General features: G+C 42.3%; 1 protein-coding gene across 1 annotated transcript in view; it reads left to right on the forward strand.

Moving 5' to 3' along the window:
* exosc5 (exosome component 5) overlaps positions 1–23,881 on the forward strand; it is a 45,991-nt gene extending 22,110 nt beyond the window's left edge. Inside the window, exons 5-6 of the mRNA XM_003222852.4 lie at positions 3,777–3,866; positions 23,364–23,881. Of these exons, the coding sequence (XP_003222900.3) occupies positions 3,777–3,866; positions 23,364–23,456 (183 nt within the window). The 3' untranslated portion in view covers positions 23,457–23,881. The remainder of the gene's footprint in view (positions 1–3,776; positions 3,867–23,363) is intronic.
* The last annotated feature ends 632 nt before the right edge of the window (positions 23,882–24,513 follow it).

Below are 24,513 nucleotides of genomic sequence, written 5' to 3' on the forward strand. Positions count from 1 at the left end.
CGTAAACAACATACCCTCCCTTTAAAGTGCTGGACTTATGGAGAAAATGAAGCTTGGAAATCTGTGACCAGATGCAACCTACAAACATTTTTTTTAAAAATGCATCTTGGTATGCTGGAGAACTGAAGAATAATTTTACCGTTGGCTGTACCAAGAATGCCTGGGGGAAATTGCAAAAGGGGAAACCAATTAGGTGCACGAATAATCCAATGAATAATTCCTGGAGTGTTTTGAATGTATTTGTTTGCAGGAGATCAACATTTGAATAGATGCATCTCTAGAGCCCCGGTGGCAAAGTGCGTTAAAGCACTGAGCTGCTGAACTTGCAGACCGAAAGGTCCCAGGTTCAAATCCCGGAAGCAGAATGAGCGCCCGCTGTTGGCTAACTGCTAGGTTGCTGTTGGCAACCTAGCAGTTCGAAAACATTCCAATGTGAGTAGATCAATAGGTACCGCTCCTGCGGGAAGGTAACGGCGCTCCATGACGTCTTGCCAGCCACATGACCTTGGAGATGTCTACGGACAATGCTGGCTCTTTGGCTTAGAAATGGAGATGAGCACCAACCCCAGAGTCAGACATGACTGGACTTAACGTCAGGGGAAACCTTTACCTTTACCTTATCTCTAGCAAGGATTCCATTTACAGGGGAAATGTGTCTCCCAAGTAGGACAGAAACGCGAGTTTGGAGCTACTTTGGAAAAAATATTACATTCAGCCTAGTTTCGTAAGTAGGCGATACAAGAACATACTCCATGGAAAATATGCTTTATCAAGCATGTTTGTTTTATATGATTTTATTTGTTTTATGACTTGCTTTATTGTTGATTGATTTGTGTTATTGTTGTGTTTTATATTGTCTGTTTTGCCTGGGCTTGGCCCCATGTAAGCCCCCCCGAGTCCCTTTGGGGAGATGGGGCGGGGTATAAAAATAAAATTATTATTATTATTATTATTTTATTATGACACAGCAAACAAAATAGATATGCTAGATTTTGTATCACAAAATCACATTATTATTATTATTATTATTATTATTATTATTATTATTATTATTATTATTATGCTTTAAAACAGTCCAATGGCTCTTTGTCACTCTGGTGGAGAGCATAAACCAGATGGCTCATCATGAGTCTTAATTATTTTCAACTGCACACTGAACACAAACGATTTTTTAAACACAACTGCACACAAACGATTTTTTAAAAAAATACTTATTGGCAAGCATGCTCAGAGTAGGTTACAAAAGAAGTATCATAAAAACAAGCCAATAAAGCATAAGTAAATTCTTCCACAGAAACTAAACTGTGTTAAATTACCGAACATTAAAACAGCAGCAGGAGGACCGCCAAATTGAAACGGCCACAACCAATTCAATCAGTTAGGTTCAGACACTGGAAAATTGAACAGAAAGTCCAAGAGAATAACGTAGCCTTCTCCGCGTGCCGAAGCAGGAGCAGCATGGGTGCCAAGTGGATGTCTTTGGGGAGTGTGTTCCAAAGTCATAGTGTTTTTATAGGAAAATGGAATATCTTTAAAAATTATTTATTTATTACATGCATTTATATCCCGCCCTTCTCACCCCCAAGGAGGGACTCAGGGTGGCCTTACAATTAGCATTATTAGATGCTGTGAAGGAGGGTAACCTAGAAGACCCAATTAATAACGAATAGATGTCCCAAATAATAAAAGATAACTGCCACCGATTAGTGGAAATGCAGCCACCAGTGTGTGGAGAGACACCTTTAGATTATAAAAGTGCTCAACCACCCAATAGCTCAGAGGAAGCCTTTTACTTTATTCGGTGTTAAAATGGTAGCGCAGTTGTGCTGAGGGAGTCTATAGACGACAGAGGCTTTGATGTAAAAAGTTTATTCAGGCACAAGCTTGGTGGTTACAAAAGATGTTTCACTTAGAGGTATTCTTATTAACAGTTACAATACTAGAATGACATGAATCAAACTCTCTAAAGTATCACTTCTTTTACTTAAAGTAGTTAAAACCTCTTCCTCTGCTCCTTTTAAATTGTTACTTCAATGGATCTCTGTGAGTCCAGCTGGGATTGGTTCCCAAAGTCTGAAACTTGGACTATCCAGTGACTTCAAACCACAGTCACTCCTGTGATACACTATCACAGATTCTCTGTGCCTTTCCAGGACACAGACAACATTAAATAAGTCAGCAAACTTACTTAAAACAGACTCAAAATGAACATTGAGTCTCCTTGATCCCATCAACCTGAAATCAATCTTCCCTGTGCCTCATCAGAGCACAGACTGAGGCTTCACTTTTAAAAACCTCTTCACTTCTCCTCCCCTCGGCAGATGGCTCCGCCCACATCTCCATGGCAACTGCCTCAGAGGAGAGCCACTAAATGGCTGCCGCTGTCTCACACCTACCCAACCAAACCACAAGCACATAGTTAAACACAACAAACATGAATACAAAACTCATACATCATTACAGATGCTAAACAAACCAATATAAAACATAATATATAAAAACAATTACAATTAAAATAGATAGCATTAGTTAAAGGTAAGGTAAAGGTTTCCCCTGACGTTAGATCCAGTCATGTCTGACTCTGGGGTTGGTGCTCATCTCCATTTCTAAGCCGAAGAGCCAGCATTGTCTGTAGACACCTCAAAGGTCATGTGACCAGCATGACTGCATGGAATGCCATTACCTTCCCGCCGAAGCGGTACCTATTGATCTACTCACATTTGCATGTTTTTGAACTGCTAGGTTGGCAGGAGCTGGGGCTAACAACGGGCACTCATTCCGCTCCTGGGATTTGAACCTGGTACCTTTCAGTCCGCAAGTTCAGCAGCTCAGAGCTTTAACACACTTTGCCACCGGGGCTCCAGTATTAGTTAAAACATCCATATAAGTATACATTCAAGGGCGCATTTCAAATCATACTCCAGGTATGTCCATTATTCATCCTAATTTCATTTTACAGTTAATGCTGCTTCTATTGCTCACAGGCCTGATCCCATAGCCAAGTTTTGAGGTTTTTTTTATGGAAGGATAGGAGAGAAGGAGCCTGCTTGATCTCAGAGAGGGCGTTCCACAGACGGGGGCCCACCACTGAGAAGGCCCTGTCTCTCGTCCCCACCAGTCGCACTTGTGAAGGTGGTGGGATCGAGAGCAGGGCCTCCCCCAAAGATCTTAGACTACGAGGTGGGTCATAGCAGGAGATACGTTCAGAGAAGTAAGCTGGGCCGGAACTGTTTAGAGCTTTATAGGCCAAAGCCAGCACCTTGAATTGTGCTCGGTAGCTTGCAAGATGGTTTGCATGAAGCTGGAGAAGTGGGATATGCATATCTAGCTGTGGTCGACCCCCTAGCATTGATCTAAGCAAGTGGATCCAAATGGTAGAATGTAGTCCTTTGCATATACCATCCTCGGAGCTGGGCAAGAAGAATGGGTAGCATTGTTTGTATGGAATCAGAGTTAGAAGGGACCACAAGGACCAACTCTAGTCCAACCCTAAAACACTCCTGAGAGATAGTCATCTAAAGAAGAAAAGGTCACCACTCTCCAAGGTAACATGTTCCATTGTTGAATTGTGAAACAGTTCTTCCTAATGTTCAGGTGATGTCTCTTTTCTTGTCATTTGCTCTGGTCTCTGTGGAGCTGCAGAAAACAAGCTCACTTCTTCTTCGTCTTCTCACTTCATCTTTCTTGTAAAACCATCTCACCACCTCCAGGTTTGCAGATTATGGTCTTTGGGTCTTAATTGTGTTGATTTATCAGATTCTCTTTGTTTCCTATAGGAAGCTCAGACAGTTTTGACATTTGCCATTGACAGCATTGAGAAGAAAGTGCTCATGTCCAGCATGAAGGGAACATGTTCGGTGGAACAGGTAAGCTTGGCTCAGCTGGGTTGCTGTGAGTTTTCTGGGCTGTATGGCCATGTTCCTGAAGCATTCTCTCCTGACATTTCATCCACATCTATGGCAGGCATCCTCAGAGATTGTGAGATCTGTTGGAAACTAGGCATGTGGGATTTATATATTTGTAGAATAATGTCCAGGGTGGGAGAAAGAACTCTTGTCTGTTTGAGGCAAGTGTGAATGTTGCAATTGGTCACCTTGATTAGCATTGAATGGACTTGCAGCTTCAAAGCCTGGTTGCTTGTGTCTTTGTGTGTGTATTTATATGTACAGTAGAGTCTCGCTTATCCAGCATAAACAGGCCGGCAGAACATTAGATAAGCGAAAATGTTGGATAATAAGGTGGGATTAAGAAAAAGTTAAGTTAAATTACGATTTTACAAATTAAGCACCAAAACATTATGTTTTACAACAAATCTACATAAAAAGCAGTTCAATACGCGGCAACGTTATGTAGTAATTACTGTATTTACGAATTTAGCACAAACACATCGTAAATGTATTGAAAACATTGAGTACATAAACATTTATTTATTTATTTATTATTTACAGCATTTATATTCCGCCCTTCTCACCCCGAAGGGGACTCAGGGCGGATCACATTACACATATAGGCAAACATTCAATGCCTTTTAACATAGAACAAAGACAAGACAAACTTGGCTCCGAGCGGGCCTCGAACTTATGACCTCCTGGTCAGTGATTCATTGCAGTTAATTGCAACTGGTTTGCTCTCCCGCCTGCGCCACAGCCCCGGGCCTAAACATTGACTACTAAAAGGCAGATTGTGTTGGATAATACAGAATTTTGGATGAATAAAGGTTGGATAAGCGAGAGACTACTGTATTTGTATGTGCCTTCAAGTCACCGGTTGACTTATGGCGTTTCCATGGTTTTTGTAGGGCTTTTTTAGGCAAAGAATAATCAAGAGGTGGTTTTCCTCATTTTTTACCAGTTTGTTCTTGTGGAATATAGCATTTGTTGTTGTTCTTGTTCTTGTTCTTGTTGTGTGCCTTGAAGTACCGGAGGTTTCCAACCCCAGCACAGGGTTTTCTTGGCAAGATTTGTTTAGATGTTTGTTTTTGGCTCCCTATGAGGCTGGGAGAGTGTGACTTGCCCAAGGTCACCAGTGTAGTTCACAGATGAGCAGGGATTTGACTCCAGATCTCCAGAATTCACATACAGTGCTCAAATCATTACACAATGGTTTGGATCCCTATTTTTAAGAAGTTTTCCCTGCCACTTTTCTGGTGGGGTGACCACAACAATTTACAATTTCAGATACTAAAGCCAGAAAAATGAAATGCCATGCAACAGAGTTATTTCAGGCCTCTGATAAAATTTCCAGGACTCAAGCCTCAGATTGTTTTTTTTTTTTTTCCATCTTTTGCTTTCCATAGACTTTATAGCCCACATTGACCGTATCGCAAAGCCTTATCGGATTTTTGCTGCAGGTGTCAGATATACTAAACTCAGCCTTGGGAGATAACTCCCATTCCAGATTTTGTACTTTTGGTGATAACACTGAGCAGCGCTGTGAATATGCTGTGATTGTGCAGTGCAAAACATGGTATTTGGTGCAGGATGCCGTCATTTACTCTTCTGTGAATTTCAGGTGTTTGGTTTTTGTTTTTAAAGGATTTCCATTCCCTTCAGTTACAAAATTAGCCTTCGGATATATATATATATAGATATTTCAGATTTTCAATGAGTGGAGCAAGGATTTACTGTCTGGCATTAGTCCTTTCCACCTCGTTCTGGTTAACAGAAGTGAGATAAATTATGCAGAATGTGCAGAGAAGTATATGTCTGCTGGATTATCATAATATAGGCAATTTGGGACTACTTTAGCATAGACCTTTTTGAAATATTTATAGGTTTCACAGCGGCACAAAATGGCTAACGTTTCGACTGGATCCTTCTCTTGACATGCATGAGACAATCTGCTTCTGAACTCCTTTCTAAAATAGCCTTTTTTGCTGGTATAAAAATATGTCTGTGAGAGAAACAAAGCAATAGCGCAAAAGAGTTTTTGAAAAATGTATAGAAGAGAACCTATATGTTTGTGGTCTGATTCAAGCTCTCAAAAACTCAAGAATCTCATTATTGTTTTAAAAATATCTACGGTATGTTAATCTTTTTTTCCCCTCTTATTGGGTGGCACTTCCCGTTTTCCCCAGCCACAATTGTGAGTGAATATTCACATGAAGATAGGTTTGTTTGGATTTGCCTTGTCTTGCCTTACTATGTGGTGAGATAAGTGACATCAGGCGTTGGTTATCATGGAAACAGAGGCATGGATGAAATATCTCAGATTAAACATCACATGATGTCCTGGGATCAACCTTCCATATCTTAGTGGCTATTAAAATTGGTTTTAGGGTCATGGGATATTTGTTTTGAGGAGGTTTTCCTAGCAAGAAGGAGAGACATAGGCATGAGAATGAAGAGCAGTAAAGGCACAATCCTTGCAAATGAATGGCAAATGATGATAACGATGATGATGATGATGATGATGGTGATGATAATAATAATAATTTATTTGTTTGACCAGTCATATGACCATTTCAAAGTGCAACATAAATAAAAACAAGGCAAAAAGGATAGCAGCTGATCTTCTGTTTGCCGTCAAAATCGTATTTTCCTGATTCTTCTTTCAGGAAATGTGCTTTTTTCTTGATAGTTTTCAGGATAAAAAGGCTTACTCTGATTATGGTGGATCTTTCTTGTCCTTGCAAGAGGACTGTCAGAAAATCATTTCTGTTGGGGGACCTAAAATTAGATAGGCTATATCTGTGTCGAAGTTCAGCATATGCTGGGCAGTCAATCAAAAAATGTTCGATATCTTCCACTATTTGTTCTCCCCAGACACAAAATCTCTCATTTCTTGGGATGTTACAGTAGCAACCAGTTTGCATGATAATACTGAGTTGTTCAAACCTGGCCCTGGTATATATTCTTCTTAAGGGTAACGGAACTGGAATAGTCAAATTATTTATTTATTTATTTATTTCCAACATTTATATCCCGCCCTTCTCACCCGAAGGGACTCAGGGCAGCGTACAAAATTGGCAACAATTCGATGCCTACACATAATTAAAACAGCAATGAAAATCCAATTAAAACAATATAAAAATATAAAACATATGATTAAAATCCGTAAATCTACAAATAGTGTTCTAAATGAATATTCATTTTGTGGGAGGCTGAAAACTTTGTGACAGAAGACCTACCTATACCTGCTAGGTCCAATTGAGCATAGATATCATGAGTGCGTTGCATGAGCACTTGTTTTGCCCTAGCTCCTAGATCATTCAAAAATGGTAAAGGAAAGCCAATTTTAGCCATCTCATTGTTTAAGGCCATTACCCATGATGACTTGTGGGCACGCTGGTCTTGATCCTCTAAACATAGGCGAGGAAGTCTACTGGAATTCATCCGATTTACCTTTGACCAGTAATTGAATTTTCTCATTAAAATTTGAGCTTTTACTGGGAGCATTCCTAGCTTTGCCCTTACCGCAGCCATTAGCGTTGTTCTGGAAAGGCCCAGGAGAATGCGAAGCTGCTTAACTTGGAAGGTTTCGATCTTGGCCAAATTGGTGTGCCCCCAAATTTCGGCCCCAAATATAAGTGTTGGCATTATATTTTTCTTAAAGACTTCCAGGGAAGGTCTGATTGTGCCTGGGTATCTATGATGGTACAGTTTGTAAATGGAACCTGCTGCTTTTGTTGCTCTTTGTCAGAGCCGTACCTAGACAATTTTTAGGGGTAGACAGAGAATTCCCCCCCCCCCCCCGAATTTTTGCGCCCCCCTCCCCAAACCACGTCACGTGGCTCCGCCCACCACGCCACGTGGCTCCGCCCACCATGTCGTGCGGCGTGGTGGGCAGAGCCACGCGACGTGGTGGGCGGGGCCGCACGCCGTTGTCCTTCCCGCCACGGCCCCATGCGGCCCCGGGAAGGACCAGGCCGTGGCGGGAATAACTGGCTCGGGGGCGCCCTCCGGGATAGTGGCGCCACAGGGAAATGCCTCCCTCGTCTGTCGGGTGGACCACCTCTGCTCTTTGTATACTATGAGTGATATGGTTAGACCAAGCACCAGATGATGAAAATGTAATGCTTAGATATTTGTAGCTATTAGTTTGTTCCAAGTGGCAAATGAAAAGAAGGCTGAGCTAGCTAAGGAAGCTTAACTCTGTTGATTTAGAGTATTTATTAGTGATGTGTGTGGTATTTGTTTCATCTGTTTCATTTGTCTGTTTGTTTAGAATCATCCATTCAGATGCACGAAACGAAAGATGCAATTTTTGGACAAAACAAAAGGCAACACGAAAGAGTCACCGTGCTTGCTTTTGTTTTCCTTTCATTTTGGGCTGTGTAACAATAAGCAGGTACTGACAGAGGGCTGCTTTCCCATGACAGCTGATGGGTACCAATGAGTGTTAATAATAATATTAATATTAGTAACAATAGTTATTCTGGGACCCTAAGCTGGGTCTGAGAGAGGTCTGCTTCCCCATGGCAGCTGATGTGTGCCAATGGGCGTTAATAATAATATGAATATTAATAAAAATAGTTATTCTGGGACCCTAAGCTGGGTCTGAGAGAGGTCCGCTTCCCCATGGCAGCTGATGTGTGCCAATGAGCGTTAGTAATATTAATATTAGTAACAATAGTTATTCTGGGACCCTAAGCTGGGTCTGAGAGAGGTCTGCTTCCCCATGACAGTGGATGTGTGCCAATGGGAGTTAATAATAATATTAATATTAATAACAGTAGTTACTCTGGGACCCTAAGCTGGGTCTGAGAGAGGTCTGCTTCCCCATGACAGCTGATGTGTGCCAATGGGTGTTAATAATAATAATATTATTAATAACAATAATACTCTGGGGAAGACACAAACATTTAAAAACTTGATGGGCTAAAAGGGGTTAAAATGCGCTCCATAAGTGGTGATTTTAATGCTTCTAGCCCAAAAACCGAGCCCCGGGGGGGGGGGGGGGGAGCCTCGGAAGCCCTCCCATTTCAGTGGTCTGAAAATTTTTGGTTTTTTCGTAAGCAAGATGAAAATTCTATTTGTATAGGCGCCCCGTTTTCGGAAACGGGGACAAATACAAAACCGATACAAAATGAATGAAACTAAACAAAACGAACAGTGATTCCATACAAATGCACACCACTAGTATTTATCTCTCCCTACAGCCAGAAAAGTCCTGGGATTACTCATGAATAATCAAAGTGTTAGTTCCATACTTATCTATACACATAATAAAAGTGAAAATCTGTATGTGTATATATGGTGGAGGCTTCTGCCTCCACAAACAACTATAACCCACAGTGCTAAGGAGCCACCGAAAGCACTCCCTCCAGTGACATTTCAGGTTATAGTGAGCGCCATGAACATGACACCATACTGCTTCCCATCCAAGTGAAGGCTTTCATACGGGGACAATTTCTTCCTAGATTTCCTGTTTTTCCTCCACCTCCCAGGGTTCCATACTCCCTCCATTGGTGTGGAATTTGCATGATCCCACCCATTGCCTCTCCCTTAACCCTTTCCTACTCTTTTCAACTTTGTCTGCATAACAAGCAGACCAGAAGTGAGCAGTAACTAAACATATTGGAATCGTTGGGGAGATTGACTCAACATGATGGAAGTTGTAGTTCACCCTACATCAAAAACACAGCACAGTGACGCCCATTGACAATGGAACAGGACCACATTTGGCACACAGAACCCCCATGACCAACAGAACATACTGGAGAGATTTGGGGGGAATTCGCCTTGACATTTGGGAATTGTAGGTACTGGGATTTATAGTTCACCAGCAATCAAAGAGCACTCTTGATGTCACCAACAATGGATCTGGCCCAAACTTGGGACACGTACCCGATATGCCCAAATTTGAATACTGGCGGTGTTTCAGAGAGATTGACCTTGGTCAATCAACGGCAGTTAATATATTCTTGACATTTGGGAATTGTAGGTACTGGGATTTATAGTTCACCTGCAATCAAAGAGCACTCTTGATGCCACCAACAATGGATCTGGCCCAAACTTGGGACACGTACCCAATATGCCCAAATTTGAATACTGGTGGTGTTTCAGAGAGATTGACCTTGGTCAATCAACAGCAGTTAATATATTCGCACAGTCCAAAGCTCTATTCTGCTCTTCATTGTGTCTGAACCTCTCTTGTCTCTTCTTCTTTTGTGTTGTTGAGAGGAATTGCTTCCAAGTGCCGATTCCCACCAGCCTTGTGCCCAGATTGAGCCCATTGACATCAAGCCTGCCTTCAGTTCCCAAAGCGTTGCATATTACGAGACAATTCTATCCTCCCGAAATTACTCCTGACAGCCTGTTTTGGTGGGAGGCTTGGGAAGACTTCCACCAGCCACGTTTATTGAATACATCCCAGTTGATGTCCCACCCCATCCATCACCTCTCGTTTGTTTTCGGTGGCAGGGAGAAGAGAATCAGTTAATTGGGGACAGAAAGAGAGATACAGGTAGCTGTTTCAGGTCTGCAAAGGATTTGAAAAATGTGTGCGTATGTGACGAAAGTCTTTTTCTCTCCTCGGTACCACCGTTTGCAAAAGGCCTCTTAGTATTCCGACCAAAGGCTGCGGAGTCGTTTCTCATTATCGCAAATGCGCAAATGGCTTGGAACACTGAGCCCGTCCCGCTGTAAAGGAACAATTATGAACACTAATGCGCTATTGAATGGAGGTGGCAGACAGGCGCCATTAATTAGACAAGTGTTTCTGTCAGGAGGACCGGGGAAAACTGCTTTTGTTTGGGGTGAATTCTAATGAGTTTAGAATTTCTAAGAGAGAGGAAAAAAGAGAAAGACAACAAGAGTGGAGGAAATCGATGCAAGGCTCCTCCTTCCGTGAGAGCTTTCGCAACCTTCCTCCAACCCAGCCTCCTCCAGAATGATGTGATTGCAAACTCCATGATCCCCATCATAATTTCCATTATCTCCATGACAATTTCCATTATCCCTATTGTCTGGAGTGGAGTGCATTTTTTCAGAAATTACTAGGGTTATCATTCCTCCATTCAAAAGTCTCATGGATAGCAACTTCAGTTTTCGTGTGCTGACCAGTTGGAATCTGCAAGAGGGAGTGAGATACCGTCTGTTAGCTCTAGCTTACGGAGACAGGAGAGAAGCCTCCCAGCAAGATGGTAACACATTTGGGCGTCTCCTGGACATCATTGTAGACGGCTAATTCTCACACCAGAAGCGACTTGCAGTATGTTCCGAAGTCTCTTCTGACACAATTTTTTTTAAAGGTCATTTCCCGATGATGGCAACGGTATCATGAGTTTTCTAAGCAAGATTTGTTCAGAGGAGGTTTGTACTTGCATTCCTCTGAGGCTGAGAGAATGTGACTTGTCTGAAGTCACCCAGTGGGTTTCCATGGCACAGCAGGGATCCGAATCCTAGTCTGCGGAGTCATATCCTAACCCTTAAAGCATTGTACCACGTTACTCTCCAGGCAATAAGTTGTACAAATGCACAACTACTTTAATACACGGGGTTGCTGTGAGTTTTCCGGGCTGTATGGCCATGTTCTGGAAACATTCTCCTGATGTTTCACTCACATCTATGGCAGGCATCCTCAGGGGCTGTGAGGTCTGTTGGAAACTAGGCAAGTGGGGTTTATATATCTGTGAAATGATGTCCAAGGTGGGAGAAAGAACTCTTGTCTATTGGAGGTAAATGTGAATGTTGCAATTGGACACCTTGATTAGCATTGAATGGCCTTGCAGCTTCAAAGTCGGCCTGCTTCCTGCCCGAGGGAATTCTTTTTTGGGAGGTGTTAACTGGCCCTGATTGTTTCCTGTCTGGAATTCCCATGTTTTCTGAGTATTGTTCTTTATTTACTGTCCTGATTCTAGAGTTTTTAAATACTGTTAGCCAGATTTTGTTCATTTCCATGGTTTCCTCCTTTTGAAATTGTCCACATGCTTGTGGATTTCAATGGCTTCTCTGTGGAGTCTGACATGGTGGTTGTTTGAGTGGTCCAGCATTTCTGTGTTCCCAAATAATATGCTGTGTCCAGGTTGGTTCATCAGGTGCTCTGCTATGGCTGACTTCTCTTGTTGACTTAGTCTGCAGTGCCTTTCATGTTCCTTGATTCGTGTCTGGGCAATCCTGTGTTTGGTGGTCCTTCTGTAGACTTGTCCACAGCTGCATGGTATACGCTAGACTCCTGCAGAGGTGAGAGGGTCTCTCTTGTCCTTTGCTGAATGTAGCATTTGTTGGATTTTCTTAGTGGGTCTGTAGATAGTTTGTAGGTTGTGTTTCTTCATCAACTTCCTCTTGTGGTCAGTGGTTTCCTTGATGTACGTTAAGAACACTTTTCCTCTGGGAGGATCTTTGTCTTTACTCTCATGGTTTGTTCTTGGCCTTGCAGCTCTTCTGATGTCTGCAGTGGAGTCTCCATTGGCCTCCAGAGCCCAGTTTGGGCGTTTCAGTTCACCATGGAGGAGGTGAGGTTTGCAGATTTTTTGCGCAGTCTGCTAGCGCTTTAGTTGTGCTTCTTTTTTTCCTTGAGTGATGGATGGTTTTTATGTAGGTATCTATCTGTGTGTGTAGGTTTTCAATAAATTTATGTACTTTAATACATTTTCCCACATTCTTTTTGTGACTGTTTTCATCTTGGAGCTTGAATAGTAACATAAGAGACACCCTGGTGAGTCAGATCAAAGTGCTAACTTGCCCAGCATTCTCTTTTCAGCAAGATCACGATTTCTTGATGTTTTCCACGCACATGATATTCTTTCTCTCTCTCTGAACACGAGCCAATATGATGGATCACAACTCCATTCGTTGTTATCCTTTACCTCTAAGTAATCAACTCACCTCCCATACATCTAGGATGGGGAGACATGCTTTATATATCAAGAGCAGAGCTGGGAAATATTTGCTGGCACTCTCTTCTGTATATAAACAGGTGTAAATGTGCATGCAGAGTAAATCATCATAATCATTTATTTATTGATATAGTCACACCAGGATCTATGGTGCTTTGCAATGTAAAACAACAGCAACAAAAACCTGCCAGCACTTCCAAAAGCATACAGTCAAATACACAGACATGCACAAATGCACAAACAGGGGAAGAAAAGAATAATACAAATATAGAACTAATGCAGTGCAGCTGTAGGCAAAATTATCTAGATGAAAATATAAATACCAGTTCAATATGCTATAAAGCTGACGGACAAATACACATCACCAAAATACACTAGAAGAGAAAATAATATTAAGGAAACTTACCGAAAACATTGGAAAACAAGGATTATTAAATAAGAGTATGAACAGTGGGTTTTTGTGATTTTGGACAACACACATCTAGCTGGACAGTCAGCTTTATAGCATATTGAATTGGTGTTCATATTTCATTTTGTCTACCACTGCATTGCATTAGTTCTATATTTGTATTATTCCTTCATTCCCCCATTTGTGCATTTGTGAGTGTCTGTGTATTCGACTGTATGCTTTTGTCAGGGCTGGCAGATTTTACTTGTGATATAACAAGGTGGTGATGTGGAGGACCTGACCATCACTCCATTTCCATGGACCAACCATCCCCTGATCAGGTTTAGGCTTACTATGTATCAACTCTCAACAAGTGGGAACCTTTTTACACTTTGTCAACTTGATATAGATACAGGGTCTATTCCCATCCCAATTTGCACTTCCAAGAATTTGCAGCACTTTATCAGTCACCTCGTGTTTACAATATTTATATGGTGCACCTTACCCAGTCTACTTTTACAACCTCTCAGTTTTAATCCATGTTTTTATTAGTTCTTGTCAATTGTTTTTATTGGCTAATGTTTAAATTTTTATAATTGTGCATGTCTTTTGTCTATTGTTGTGTTTTATATTGCTATTGTTTTTATTCGGGCTTCAACCCATGTAAGCCGCCCTGAGTCCCCTTTGGGGAGATAGAGGCGGGGTATAAAAATAAAGTTGTTGTTGTTACTGCACCCTCTAACCTCTGCAGGGGTGGAGGACCAATTAGAATGGTCTGCACCAGGAGGCTTATGAATCCGGACAGATTCCTGACGGCATTTGGGGAATTTCATGCCACCTCAGTAGGTGATCCTGTTGATGCTCTGGCCATTCTCTGGAACAGGGAGATACCTAGGGCAATTGACACAATTGCTCCTAAACATCCCCTCCCACATAGCTGAGCTAAATCAGCTCCTTGGTTCAATGAGGAGCTGGCAGCGATGAAGTGTGTGAAGAGTTAACTAGAATGCGTGTGGCATATAACTCGCAGCAAATCAGACCGAACATGACTATGTCCCCTTTTTGGGCAAAGTCCTGGAACGTGTAGTGGCCTCACAGCTCCAGGGATTCTTAGACGAAACTGATTATCGGGATCTGGCACAGTCTGGCTTTAGACTAGTACAAAGAAAGGATTCCCTGAAATGCACAGGCTATAGTGGCCTCTTGCCTGTGGCTTTAGACCAGGCCATGGAACTAAAACAGCCTTGGTCGCCTTAGTGGATGATTTACACCAAGAACTGGACCCGGAGGGGGGGTCTGTCCCTGTTGGTTCCCTTGGACCTCTCAGTGGCCTTCGATACCATTGACCACAGTAACCTTCTGGGACACTTCATGGGAATGGGGCTTGGAGGCTCTGTTTTGCAGTGGCTCCAGTCCTTCCTGGAGGGCGGTTCTCAGAAGGTGGTGTTGGGAGACAACTACTTGGCTCCATAGCCTTTGTCTTGTGGGATCCCGCAGGGTTCTGTACTGTTCCCCATGTTATTTAACATCTACATGAAGCCATTGGGGGAGATCATGTGGAGTTTTGGAGTTCGATGTCACCTGTACACAGATGATGTTCAACTCTATCACTCCTTTCCACCTGCTGCTAAGGAGGCTGTTCAGGTCCTGAATCGGTGCTTGACAGCTGTGATGGTCTGGATGAGGGCGAACAAATTGAAATTGAATCCAGACAGTTGAAAGACTGAACAGGGTATAGAGTGACAGCCTGTGTTGGACAGGGTTACACTCCCCCTGAAGACACAGGTTCGCAGCTTGAGAGTGATCCTGGATTCATCGTTGAGCTTGGAATCCCACATCTCAGTGGTGGCCAGGGGAGATTTTACACAATTAAAACTTGTGCGCCAATTGCGCCTGTACCTTGAGAAACCAGGCTTGGCCACAGTAGTCCATGCTCTTGTTACATCTAGAATATATTACCGCAACGCGCTCTATGTGGGGTTGCCTTTGAAGACAGTTCAGAAGCTTCAGGTGGTCAACAGGTGGCAGCCAGATTCCTCATTGGAGAGCACACAACCCCCTTTCTTACCTTAGCTCCACTGTCTGCCAGTCTGCTACCGTGCACAATTCACACAGTGCTGGCATTAACCTACAAAGCCCTAAATAGTTCCGGGCCAGCTTATCTGTCTGAATGTATCTCCTTCTATGATCCACCACAGTGATTACGATCTTCGGTGGAGGCTCTGCTCTCAGTCCCACCTCGTCTGCAGGTACAGCTGGTGGGGACAAGACACAGGGCCTTCTCAGTGGTGGCCCCTCGGGTATGGAACTCCCTCCCTAGTGAAATTAGAGCAGCCCCCTCCCTCCTGACCTTCAGCTTCAGGAAGAAAGTAAAAACGTGGTTATGGAACCAAGCTTTTGGATAACAAGTTTTTTAGTGCAACAAGAGAATAAGGAATAGTGAAATGACAAATGAAACGGCCTTGGATTATGATTCTGGATGGCGTGATTTTAATAATTGGTTTTAAATTGTGCTATTTTAATGTCTTTGGTTTTATTGTTAATGTTTATTTTATTGTGTGTTTATTTATGGCATTGAATTGCTGCCTATTTTGTAAGGCCGCGCTGAATCCCCTTCAGGGTTGAGAAGGGCAGGATATAAATGAAGTAAATAAATAAATATAAACAGTTGTGTATGTGCAACCACTGACCATGTAGTAGCACATTAAAGGACATATAATACCGATATAGTACAATAAATATTGTTTCTTCTTTGTGGAATCTGTGAAAGACGCACATATGGGTTAACTCCTGCGCTTGCGCAACTGTTCGGAACCTTCTAGATCTTAAAAGAAACATTTTGGCGGAGGCAAACACATTAGGCTGTGTTGGTATTCATTATAAAGATTGTGTAAGTTAAGTCTGCAGGCAAATATTTATGCTGCACTGAAGTGATATAGGATCTCTGCCAGAAAATGTCAGCCTCCAACAATTAGGAGAATTTTAGGGAATTAACTAAATTAAAAACATCCTCTGAAGTCGGCTGGGAATTAATGAGAACAGGCAATTATTGTTCAAAATGAATGTTGGTGGTTGTTAATGATTAAAATGGCAAACTTCTACATTGTAGAAAATTCCAATTGAGTAGTTTGTTAACAAAGTAGGGTACAAGCCCCGTATCCTTAAGGGAAACATTCCTTCACGTGGAACTGCAGGTAATAATGAACCCTATAGAAATGAAAGATGTCTGGCTCAAGAATACCATTGCTGAAAGACCTAGAGCATGGCTAGAGAGGACATATTTGGCTGGACATGCATAAACGAAACCATGCATATGGTTGAAATACTGTATTTCCAGTCTCTAATCAGGACTTTCTTCCGAATCTGAAAGTCTCACGCTTCATTTTTGGTAGTCATTAGCTCTGCAGAAATAACTGTGCCTGTTTTTGTGAATGAGTTATATACAGTAGAGTCTCACTTATCCAAGCTAAACGGGCCAGCAGAAGCTTGGATAAGCGAATATCTTGGATAATAAGGAGGGATTAAGGAAAAGCCTATTAAACATCCAATTAGGTTATGATTTTACAAATTAAGCACCAAAACATCATGTTATACAACAAATTTGACAGAAAAAGTAGTTCAATACGCAGTAATGTTATGTTGTAATTACTGTATTTATGACTTTAGCACCAAAATATCATGATATATTGAAAACATTGACTACAAAAATGACTTGGATTATCCAGAGGCTTGGATAAGCGAGGCTTGGATAAGTGAGACTCTACTGTATATACATACAAGGCAGGCGCCCATAGCTTGTCGCCTCGCTGATGCAATCTTTCCCTGTACTTTTCTGGTACTGAGATGTGCTTGGCAATGCATACCAACCTTTTGGCTTATGTTTGGGAATAAATTCTCAAACGTATGGGGCATAAAAGGTGCTCAGGTTGCCCTCTTCCTCCACAGTGATCTCGTCTTAGGCATATAACCACTGGCACTGCAAATCTTTTCTGGGAGCCGCACTGCAATGGCTCAGGAGTCTGGGAGTTGTAATGAATGGAGCTCTCAGCCCGCATCCATCAGCTGCTGTTGACTCCCCTGCCAGGAGAAAAGTTTGCTCTCTTGCGAAGGCAACAGGCAGCGGGAGCACACACAATAAATAATTATGATTTACCTCCGTTCCTTGCAAGAGCACGGCAACGCTAGCAGCATATTAACCAGGCTGGGGCAGACTCAAAACTGGACAAGCTAAATAGGAAGGAAACATACTTTTATTTCCAGTTGCAGGAGTTGGAAATGGACAGTTCCCTCTGGGCCATTCCTCACCCTCTGGCAGCTTGGACCATATATTTTTCTGCTTCGTTGACTCCTGCAGCAGTTTTAAATCTACTTCATAAAGAGAAAGCGGAGAGCATCCCTAAGTCTTAAAAGAGAAGAATGACAATCCAAGAGAGAATGTTACTCTAGCTGTGTTTCCTGCAAACAGCCCAGATTGCAGCTGCCTTTTCTTCCCATCTTGGGTGATCATTCATAGGATAACATCTGCAGAAGCTGGGATGTTCTGTCACGCAAAATGGATGAATGGGCTTCTCATAGATCCGCATGGGGCCTGTAAGCCAAAGCGGGGCCGCCCGAGAGAGAGGTTGATAAATTAGCAGTTAAATTCGGCAAGAAGGCAAAGAATTTGAAAAGTAAGTCCAGAAGGGAAAAAAGCTGCAAATAATTATCTGGCCTGATTCTTGAGTAGCTAAGAAAGGGACTGCGAAAAAATAAACAGTCTGCTGAAATCAGGTTGGGATTTAGAACAAACAGTTGGATCCTGGGTAATGGTCAGGCTCTAGGGCAGGCATGGGCAAACTTTGGCCTTCAAGGTGCTTTGGACTTCTACTCCCACAATTTCTAACAGCCTACCTGTTGTAGTGCAGCCTGAGACTGATGGGTTCACTGATGGTTTAGAGAGAATTGTGGGATTTCTTGTGAGATTTCCTGGGGCACAAAGTGAGGAAGATTAAACCATCAGAGAAATGATGTTTCTCTCTGGGGAAAACCCAACTCAGAAAGTGCATCACTTCAAGGTTAGTTAGAGAAGCCAGAAACTGTAATAGTAGATAAGGAGTGGGGCAAAGAGCTAAGTGATATGAAAGGCTACCCGCGAAAAACACCTGGAGTTTATAGATTAGAGCAGAAAGTAGACATCACCAGTCAGAGCGCTTACATGGGAAAATAAATGACTTCATGGGTGTCTATTAATTGGCAAGTTGTTTACCTAAGAGTTAGTTCGGGCAATGTAGCGTCCAAGGGAGAAGCTAGGCCTGAGTTCCCTGGTTCTTGTTTCAAGCAAGCCTTTGTTTTGGATCTAAGTATCCTGGAAGTTTTCTATGTTCTTGTTTTTATATTCTTGCTCAAGTTTTACTAAGTATACCTTTGCTTGTGGAATTATGCTGTGCTTGTGAATTCTGGCTATTCCTGGACTATATTAATCTTGGATTTGCACGAGACATTTGGATTACTGCCTGACTATCATCTATTGATAACCCCTTTTGGATTGTACATCTTTTTTCCTTATTCCTGTTTTTTTTTTGTATATTTTTGTGTGTCTTTACAATAAACTGTTTATACTTTGGACTCTTGTGTGATGCTGTAGTCATAGGGGTTTCCAGACCTGGGGTGCAACACTGTTAAAAATTGTGGGAGTTAAAGTCCAAAACATCTGGAGGGCCAAAGTTTGGGGTTTACGGGGATGGGAATTGTGTGTCCTTACAGATGTAACTCCCAACATCCCCAGCCAAATGTTGGAAGTCTAAGTGTAGAGGACTATATTTTGGCCACTCTGATTTCAGAGAAGCTGGCCAAATGTAAATAAGCCTTTCTTAGTTTGATACACTCCAGATGTATTCGGGAAGACTGCTGTGAGTCACTCCACTGTGTATAGAAGTTTTATCCTCCATGGATGAGCATCCAGTAATCCCAAGGTCTTGAGTCATTGAATTACAGTCTGAGCCCCCCTCCCTTATCCAAAATGCTTGCCATTTGTAATGTTTTGCATTTTAGAGTTTGAAGGGTTTTAGAATACATGTGAAATCCTTTGTGCTGTCTCTGCAAGGCTGGGGAGTATGGATTTGCACTAGGCATTATGCTTGAGTGTTGGACTACAATTCTGGAGACCATGCTCTGAATCTCTTGAAACACACTGGGTCACCTTCGACAAACTCATCATCAGAGGAAGGCAATGGCAAAGCTCTTCTGAACAAATCATGCTAGGAAAAGCTCTGTGATAAGGGTCACCATAGGTCAGGAACAACATGAAGCCACATAACGATGACATAGAGCCCTTGCCTAAGTATATCAGCTTGCTGGGTAGATAGAAGACTTGACATAGAGCTTCAGCCTTTTCTTACTATAAATTCTGCTGGTGCTGAATTTGCCCTGGGACAAAGGTATGCACAAAGTGGTCTTCAGTTTGAGAGAGGCACTTTATTAATGACCCAAAATGAGAGATGAATGAAAATGATGTGGGGATGGATCTTGGTCTCATATTAGTGCTGCTGTTCCCATTATGCCTGTTGAAAGACCAGAGAAGGAGGGCAGAACAAATGCCCAATATAGGCAAGTTATGAACAAGATAGGTTCTGTAGGTTTGTTCTTAAGCTGAATTTGTATGTAAATTGGAACAGGTACATTTTAAAGTGTAACTCCAGCCAAATATATATATATATATGTTTTGCATAGTATAGACAAGGGATAATACCCCTGTCGTGTTTGTTTTGCTGTCTGTGCCTCTGTTCAGAGGATTTCCCCTCACTTGCTGTCCCTGTGATAACTGGATTTTGAAAAGTTTGGCTTGTTATGCAAACAAGGATTGGTGAGAAAGCTTCAGTGGAGACACCATTTCCCCATGATAACTCTTTCAGGGGTGGATTTGGGGCCACGGTAGCACAGCAGTGAAAACCTCTAGCTGCAGGAAAGGCTGCTGACTGGATGGTTAGCAGCTTGAAGCCACGAATCAGGGTGAGCTCCCAACTGTCAACCCTAACTTCTGCCAAACTAACACTTTGAAAGCATGCAATGCGAGTACATCAATAGGTACCGCCTTGGTGAGAAGGTAAAAGGGTGCCCCACGCAAACATGCGGGCAAAAAATATCAGGGATGTCTATGGACAACAGGCTCCTTGGCATGGAAAATGGAACAAGAGTACCTCCCCATGGTCAGAAATTGAGCAGTGCCTCCAGACACCGGAGTTGAAAAGGAGAAGGCCTGTACCTTACCTGTGTATTGTGTGTCGTTGTTCGTTGTGTGTAAAGGCATTGAATGTTTCGTTATATGTGTACTCCCTCCAGGGAGATAAAGCGGAATACAAATAAACATTATTATTGAGTTGCTGTGAGTTTTTCGGGCTTTATGGCCATGTCCCATGTTCTGGAACATGGCCATACAACCCAAAAGACTCACAGCAACCCAGTGATTCTGGCCATGAAAGTCTTTGGCAATACAAAGATGGTGATGGCGATGGAGATGGAGATGATTATTATTATTTCCCTTCCAAGGGGTAGATTTCTCTCACTTCCCGTTTTCTCAGAGTTGGATGTTTGAAACTCAGGGACTGCCTGTAGCTCTTAGTCTCCGTTTATACTTGCCTGGAGCCGACCGAGGCAAGCAAAGGAACTGGACCGGCCTTTCCTTGCCCACTATGCTTGTAAGTCAGTTACCAGCCACTGCCGCCTTTCTATGCCGTCTGCCCACGCTAATTGAGTTCAGAAGTCCTAAGCGGACCTGACAGCTGACCCAAGGTGCTGGGATGTGTTTGGGGGTTGGATAGCTTCTCCTTGCATATAAATTGACTAATTAAGACACAAGGAACGAACAAGGGAGTGTGGTGACTCTTCACCCCTCAGTTCTTCACTAAAGTAAAGGAAAAGGCAGCGTTGGGAATTAATTGGCCCAAGGGAACGGGCCAATTTCTCCCTGCCAGTAGAGCCTTTCTCACATTTTATTTTGGAGGACAACTTTTTATTGCTTTATCCCTGTGTCGCTCTCTCCCCTCCCCAATGCTTTGAGTCCTTTTTCTGGCATAATTTCTTTTTCTGTCTATACATGTCTTCCTTTAATCTTCCAGAACTGAAGACTGCAAAAGGGATGATGAGGATGCTGCCCAGAACTTTACTCTGCATGACACCATAATAATGACCATAACTATGACAAATAACACTATGTAACATGATTGTTCCTGGGTTATAAATATAATTCCCTAATTGGTTCTGTCATAAAAACATGGGAGAAGTTTATTAAACTGCCAAAACTTTGTGTTTGCGGGACACCCTGCAGCACATTTTGCTATAGTTTTTCAATGAATATCTGCTAAAGTCTCAACCAAGTCAAGATAAGTTTGTGTCAGCCACAAAAATGAAGTTTCTGGAGTATAACAAATACTTTCAAAGTTAAGTACTGCACAATTAAAGAGGAATAACACTTTCAAATCAGGAGCAGAAATTTGTTCAAATTTTGTTACATAGTGTAATGTGACATATAACATCAGTTAAATGCATATGTATGTATTATCAATGCAAATTAAATCCTTTCCAACCTGTGGTGAAACTATCAAAGGGGTTAATGTGTTGTTGAAGGCTTTCATGGCCGAAATCACTGGGTTGCTGTGAGTTTTCCAGACTGTCTGGCCACGTTCCAGAAACATTCTCTCCTGACGTTTCACCCATATCCATGGCTGGCATCCTGAGAGGTTGTGAGGTATGTTGGAAACTAGGTAAGTGGGGTTCATATATATCTGTGGAATATCCAGGGTAGGAGAAATAACTCTTGTCTGCTTGAGGCAAGTGTGAATGTTGCAATTGGCCACCTTGATTAGCACTGAATGGTCTTGCAGCTTCAAAGCCTGACTGTTTTTGCCTCTTTTGTTGGGAGGTGTTAGCTGCCCCAGATTGTTTCATGTCTGGAATTCCTCTTGTTTTCTGAGTGGTGTTCTTTATTTATTCCCAACAAAGAATTCCCCCAGGCAGGAAGCAGCCAGGCTTTGAAGCTGCAAGGCCATCCAATGCCAATCAAGGTGGCCAGTTGCAACATTCACACTTACCTCAAGCAGACAAGAGTTCTTTCTCCCACCCCGGACATTCCACAGATATAATAATAATAATAATAATAATAATAATAATAATAATAATAACAACAACAACAACAACAACAACAACAACAACAATAAAAAAAGGTAAAGGTTTTCCCCTGACATTAAGTCCAGTCGTGACCGACTCTGGGGGTTGGTGCTCATCTCCATTTCTAAGCCGAAGAGCCAGCGTTGTCCGTAAACACCTCCAAGGTCATGTGGCCGGCATGACTGCATGGCGCGCCGTTACCTTCCCACCGAGCGGTACCTATTTATCTACTCACATTGGCATGTTTTCGAACTGCTAGGTTGGCAGAAGCTGGGGCTAACAGCGGGCGCTCATTCCGCTCCCAGGATTTGAACCTGGGACCTTTCGGTCTGCAAGTTCAGCAGCTCAGCGTTTTAACACACTGCGCCACCACCAGGGGCCCCATAATAATAATAATAATAATAATAATAATAATAATAATAATAATAATAATAATAATTAAAAAAAATCACACAGTCTTAAACATTTGGGAAGTGTTTGAATTGTTATTCGAAATCCAGCATATAGATCTCGTTTGCTGTGTCAGACTATGTCTTTGTGTCATAATAATAATAATAACAACAACAACTTTATTTTTCTATCCTATAAGCCTCACTTGCGTAATTTCAAACAGACCTCACAACCTCTGCCATAGATGTGGACAAAACATCAGGAGAGAATATTTCTGGAACATGGCCATACAGGCCGGAAAACTCACAGCAACCTAAATGCATATGTATTATCAATACAAATTAAGGCATTTCCCACCTGTGGTGACACTAAAGGGGGTTTTCTAGATAAGATTGCTTCAGAAGGGGTTGCCTTTGCCCTCCTCCGAGGCTGAGACTGTGTGACTTGCCCAAGGTGGGTTTCCATGTCTGAGCAGGGATTTGGACCCTGGTCTCCAGAACCATAATCCAACCCTCAAACCACAGCATGGTGGCTCTGGGACTCTGAAAGACCAGAGAAGGCACCCAATAACAATGAGGAAGACAACCTATAACATCCAGAATGGGAATCTCTCTTTGACCTCCCACTTTCTTTCTTTCTTTCTTTCTTTCTTTATCCCTCCAGCTCCAGCAATGTGTTGCCGCTTCGCAGCGAGCTGCTGATACCATTTTCCAGTTCTACCGTGATTCTGCTTGCAGGAAGTACTCCAAGTGGTGACTTTGCCCCAAAGTGGAAAGGAATGGCACCTAACTTTTGAGATAAGAAGATGATGCTCCAGATGAAGGTTTTTCTTTGGTTTATCCTTCAATCCAAAAAGACGAGCTGCAATTGGACTGCTGTGAATGAAGACACTGAAGATAGTGCTGTGGAAAGCTGGAATTTAACCTACCCCTCACACCTATAGGATCAAGCACTCTAAGGTCCCATAAGACTAACTGTTTTCTCTGAACATATGCATTTTTTTCTATCCTAATATATTTTGGTGGACGTTGTACTCATTTTTTATTCCAGGAAAAAGTCATTATTGTTATGGCTGCACAGATTCTCACAGGAACTATCTCATCTCTGGCCTCGCTGTAAGTTCAGGTATTCCTTTGTGATCGCTTTTGCCTGAAATAATGATTTTGAAGTAATCTAAAGAATACTGATTTCTGTCTCTTTTATTCCCCTCCTCTCTTTTGGACCACAAAAGTGTTTTTCAGCTGCCGTAATAAAAGAAGAGAAAGGGACTCAACAGTATGAAAGGAAAGGCATTAGTATTGTCAAGAATTACTCACAAAGCAGTTGAACTTTCTTCATTCTCTGTGACTAGTATAGGCTAGGAAGAGAAAAGGTGCCACAGAATGACACCCAAGACATGTTCAGGGTTGGGTTTGTCTCCCTCTCAGGCTATATTATTATTATTATTGCTTTGTTGAAGGCTTTCATGGCCAGAATCACTGGGTTGCTGTGAGTTTTCTAGGCTGTATAGCCATGTTTAAGAAGCATTCTCTCCTGAGGTTTCGCCCACGTCTATGGCAGGCATCCTCAGAGGTTGTGAGGCCTGTTGGAAACTAGGCAAGTGAGGTTTATATATCTGTGGAAAGTCCAGGTTGGGAGAAAGAGCTCTTGTCTTTTGGAAGCGAGTGTGAATGTTGCAATTGATCACCTTGATTAGCATTTAATGGCCTTGCAGATTCAAAGCCTGGCTGCTTCCTGCCTGTTGGGAGGTGTTAACTTACCCTGATTGTTTCCTGTCTGGAATTCCCCTGTTTTCTGAGTGTTGTTCTTTATT

The sequence above is a fragment of the Anolis carolinensis genome, unplaced genomic scaffold (genome assembly GCF_035594765.1).
Source record: "Anolis carolinensis isolate JA03-04 unplaced genomic scaffold, rAnoCar3.1.pri scaffold_10, whole genome shotgun sequence".
In the NCBI taxonomy this organism is placed as follows: Eukaryota; Metazoa; Chordata; class Lepidosauria; order Squamata; family Dactyloidae; genus Anolis; species Anolis carolinensis.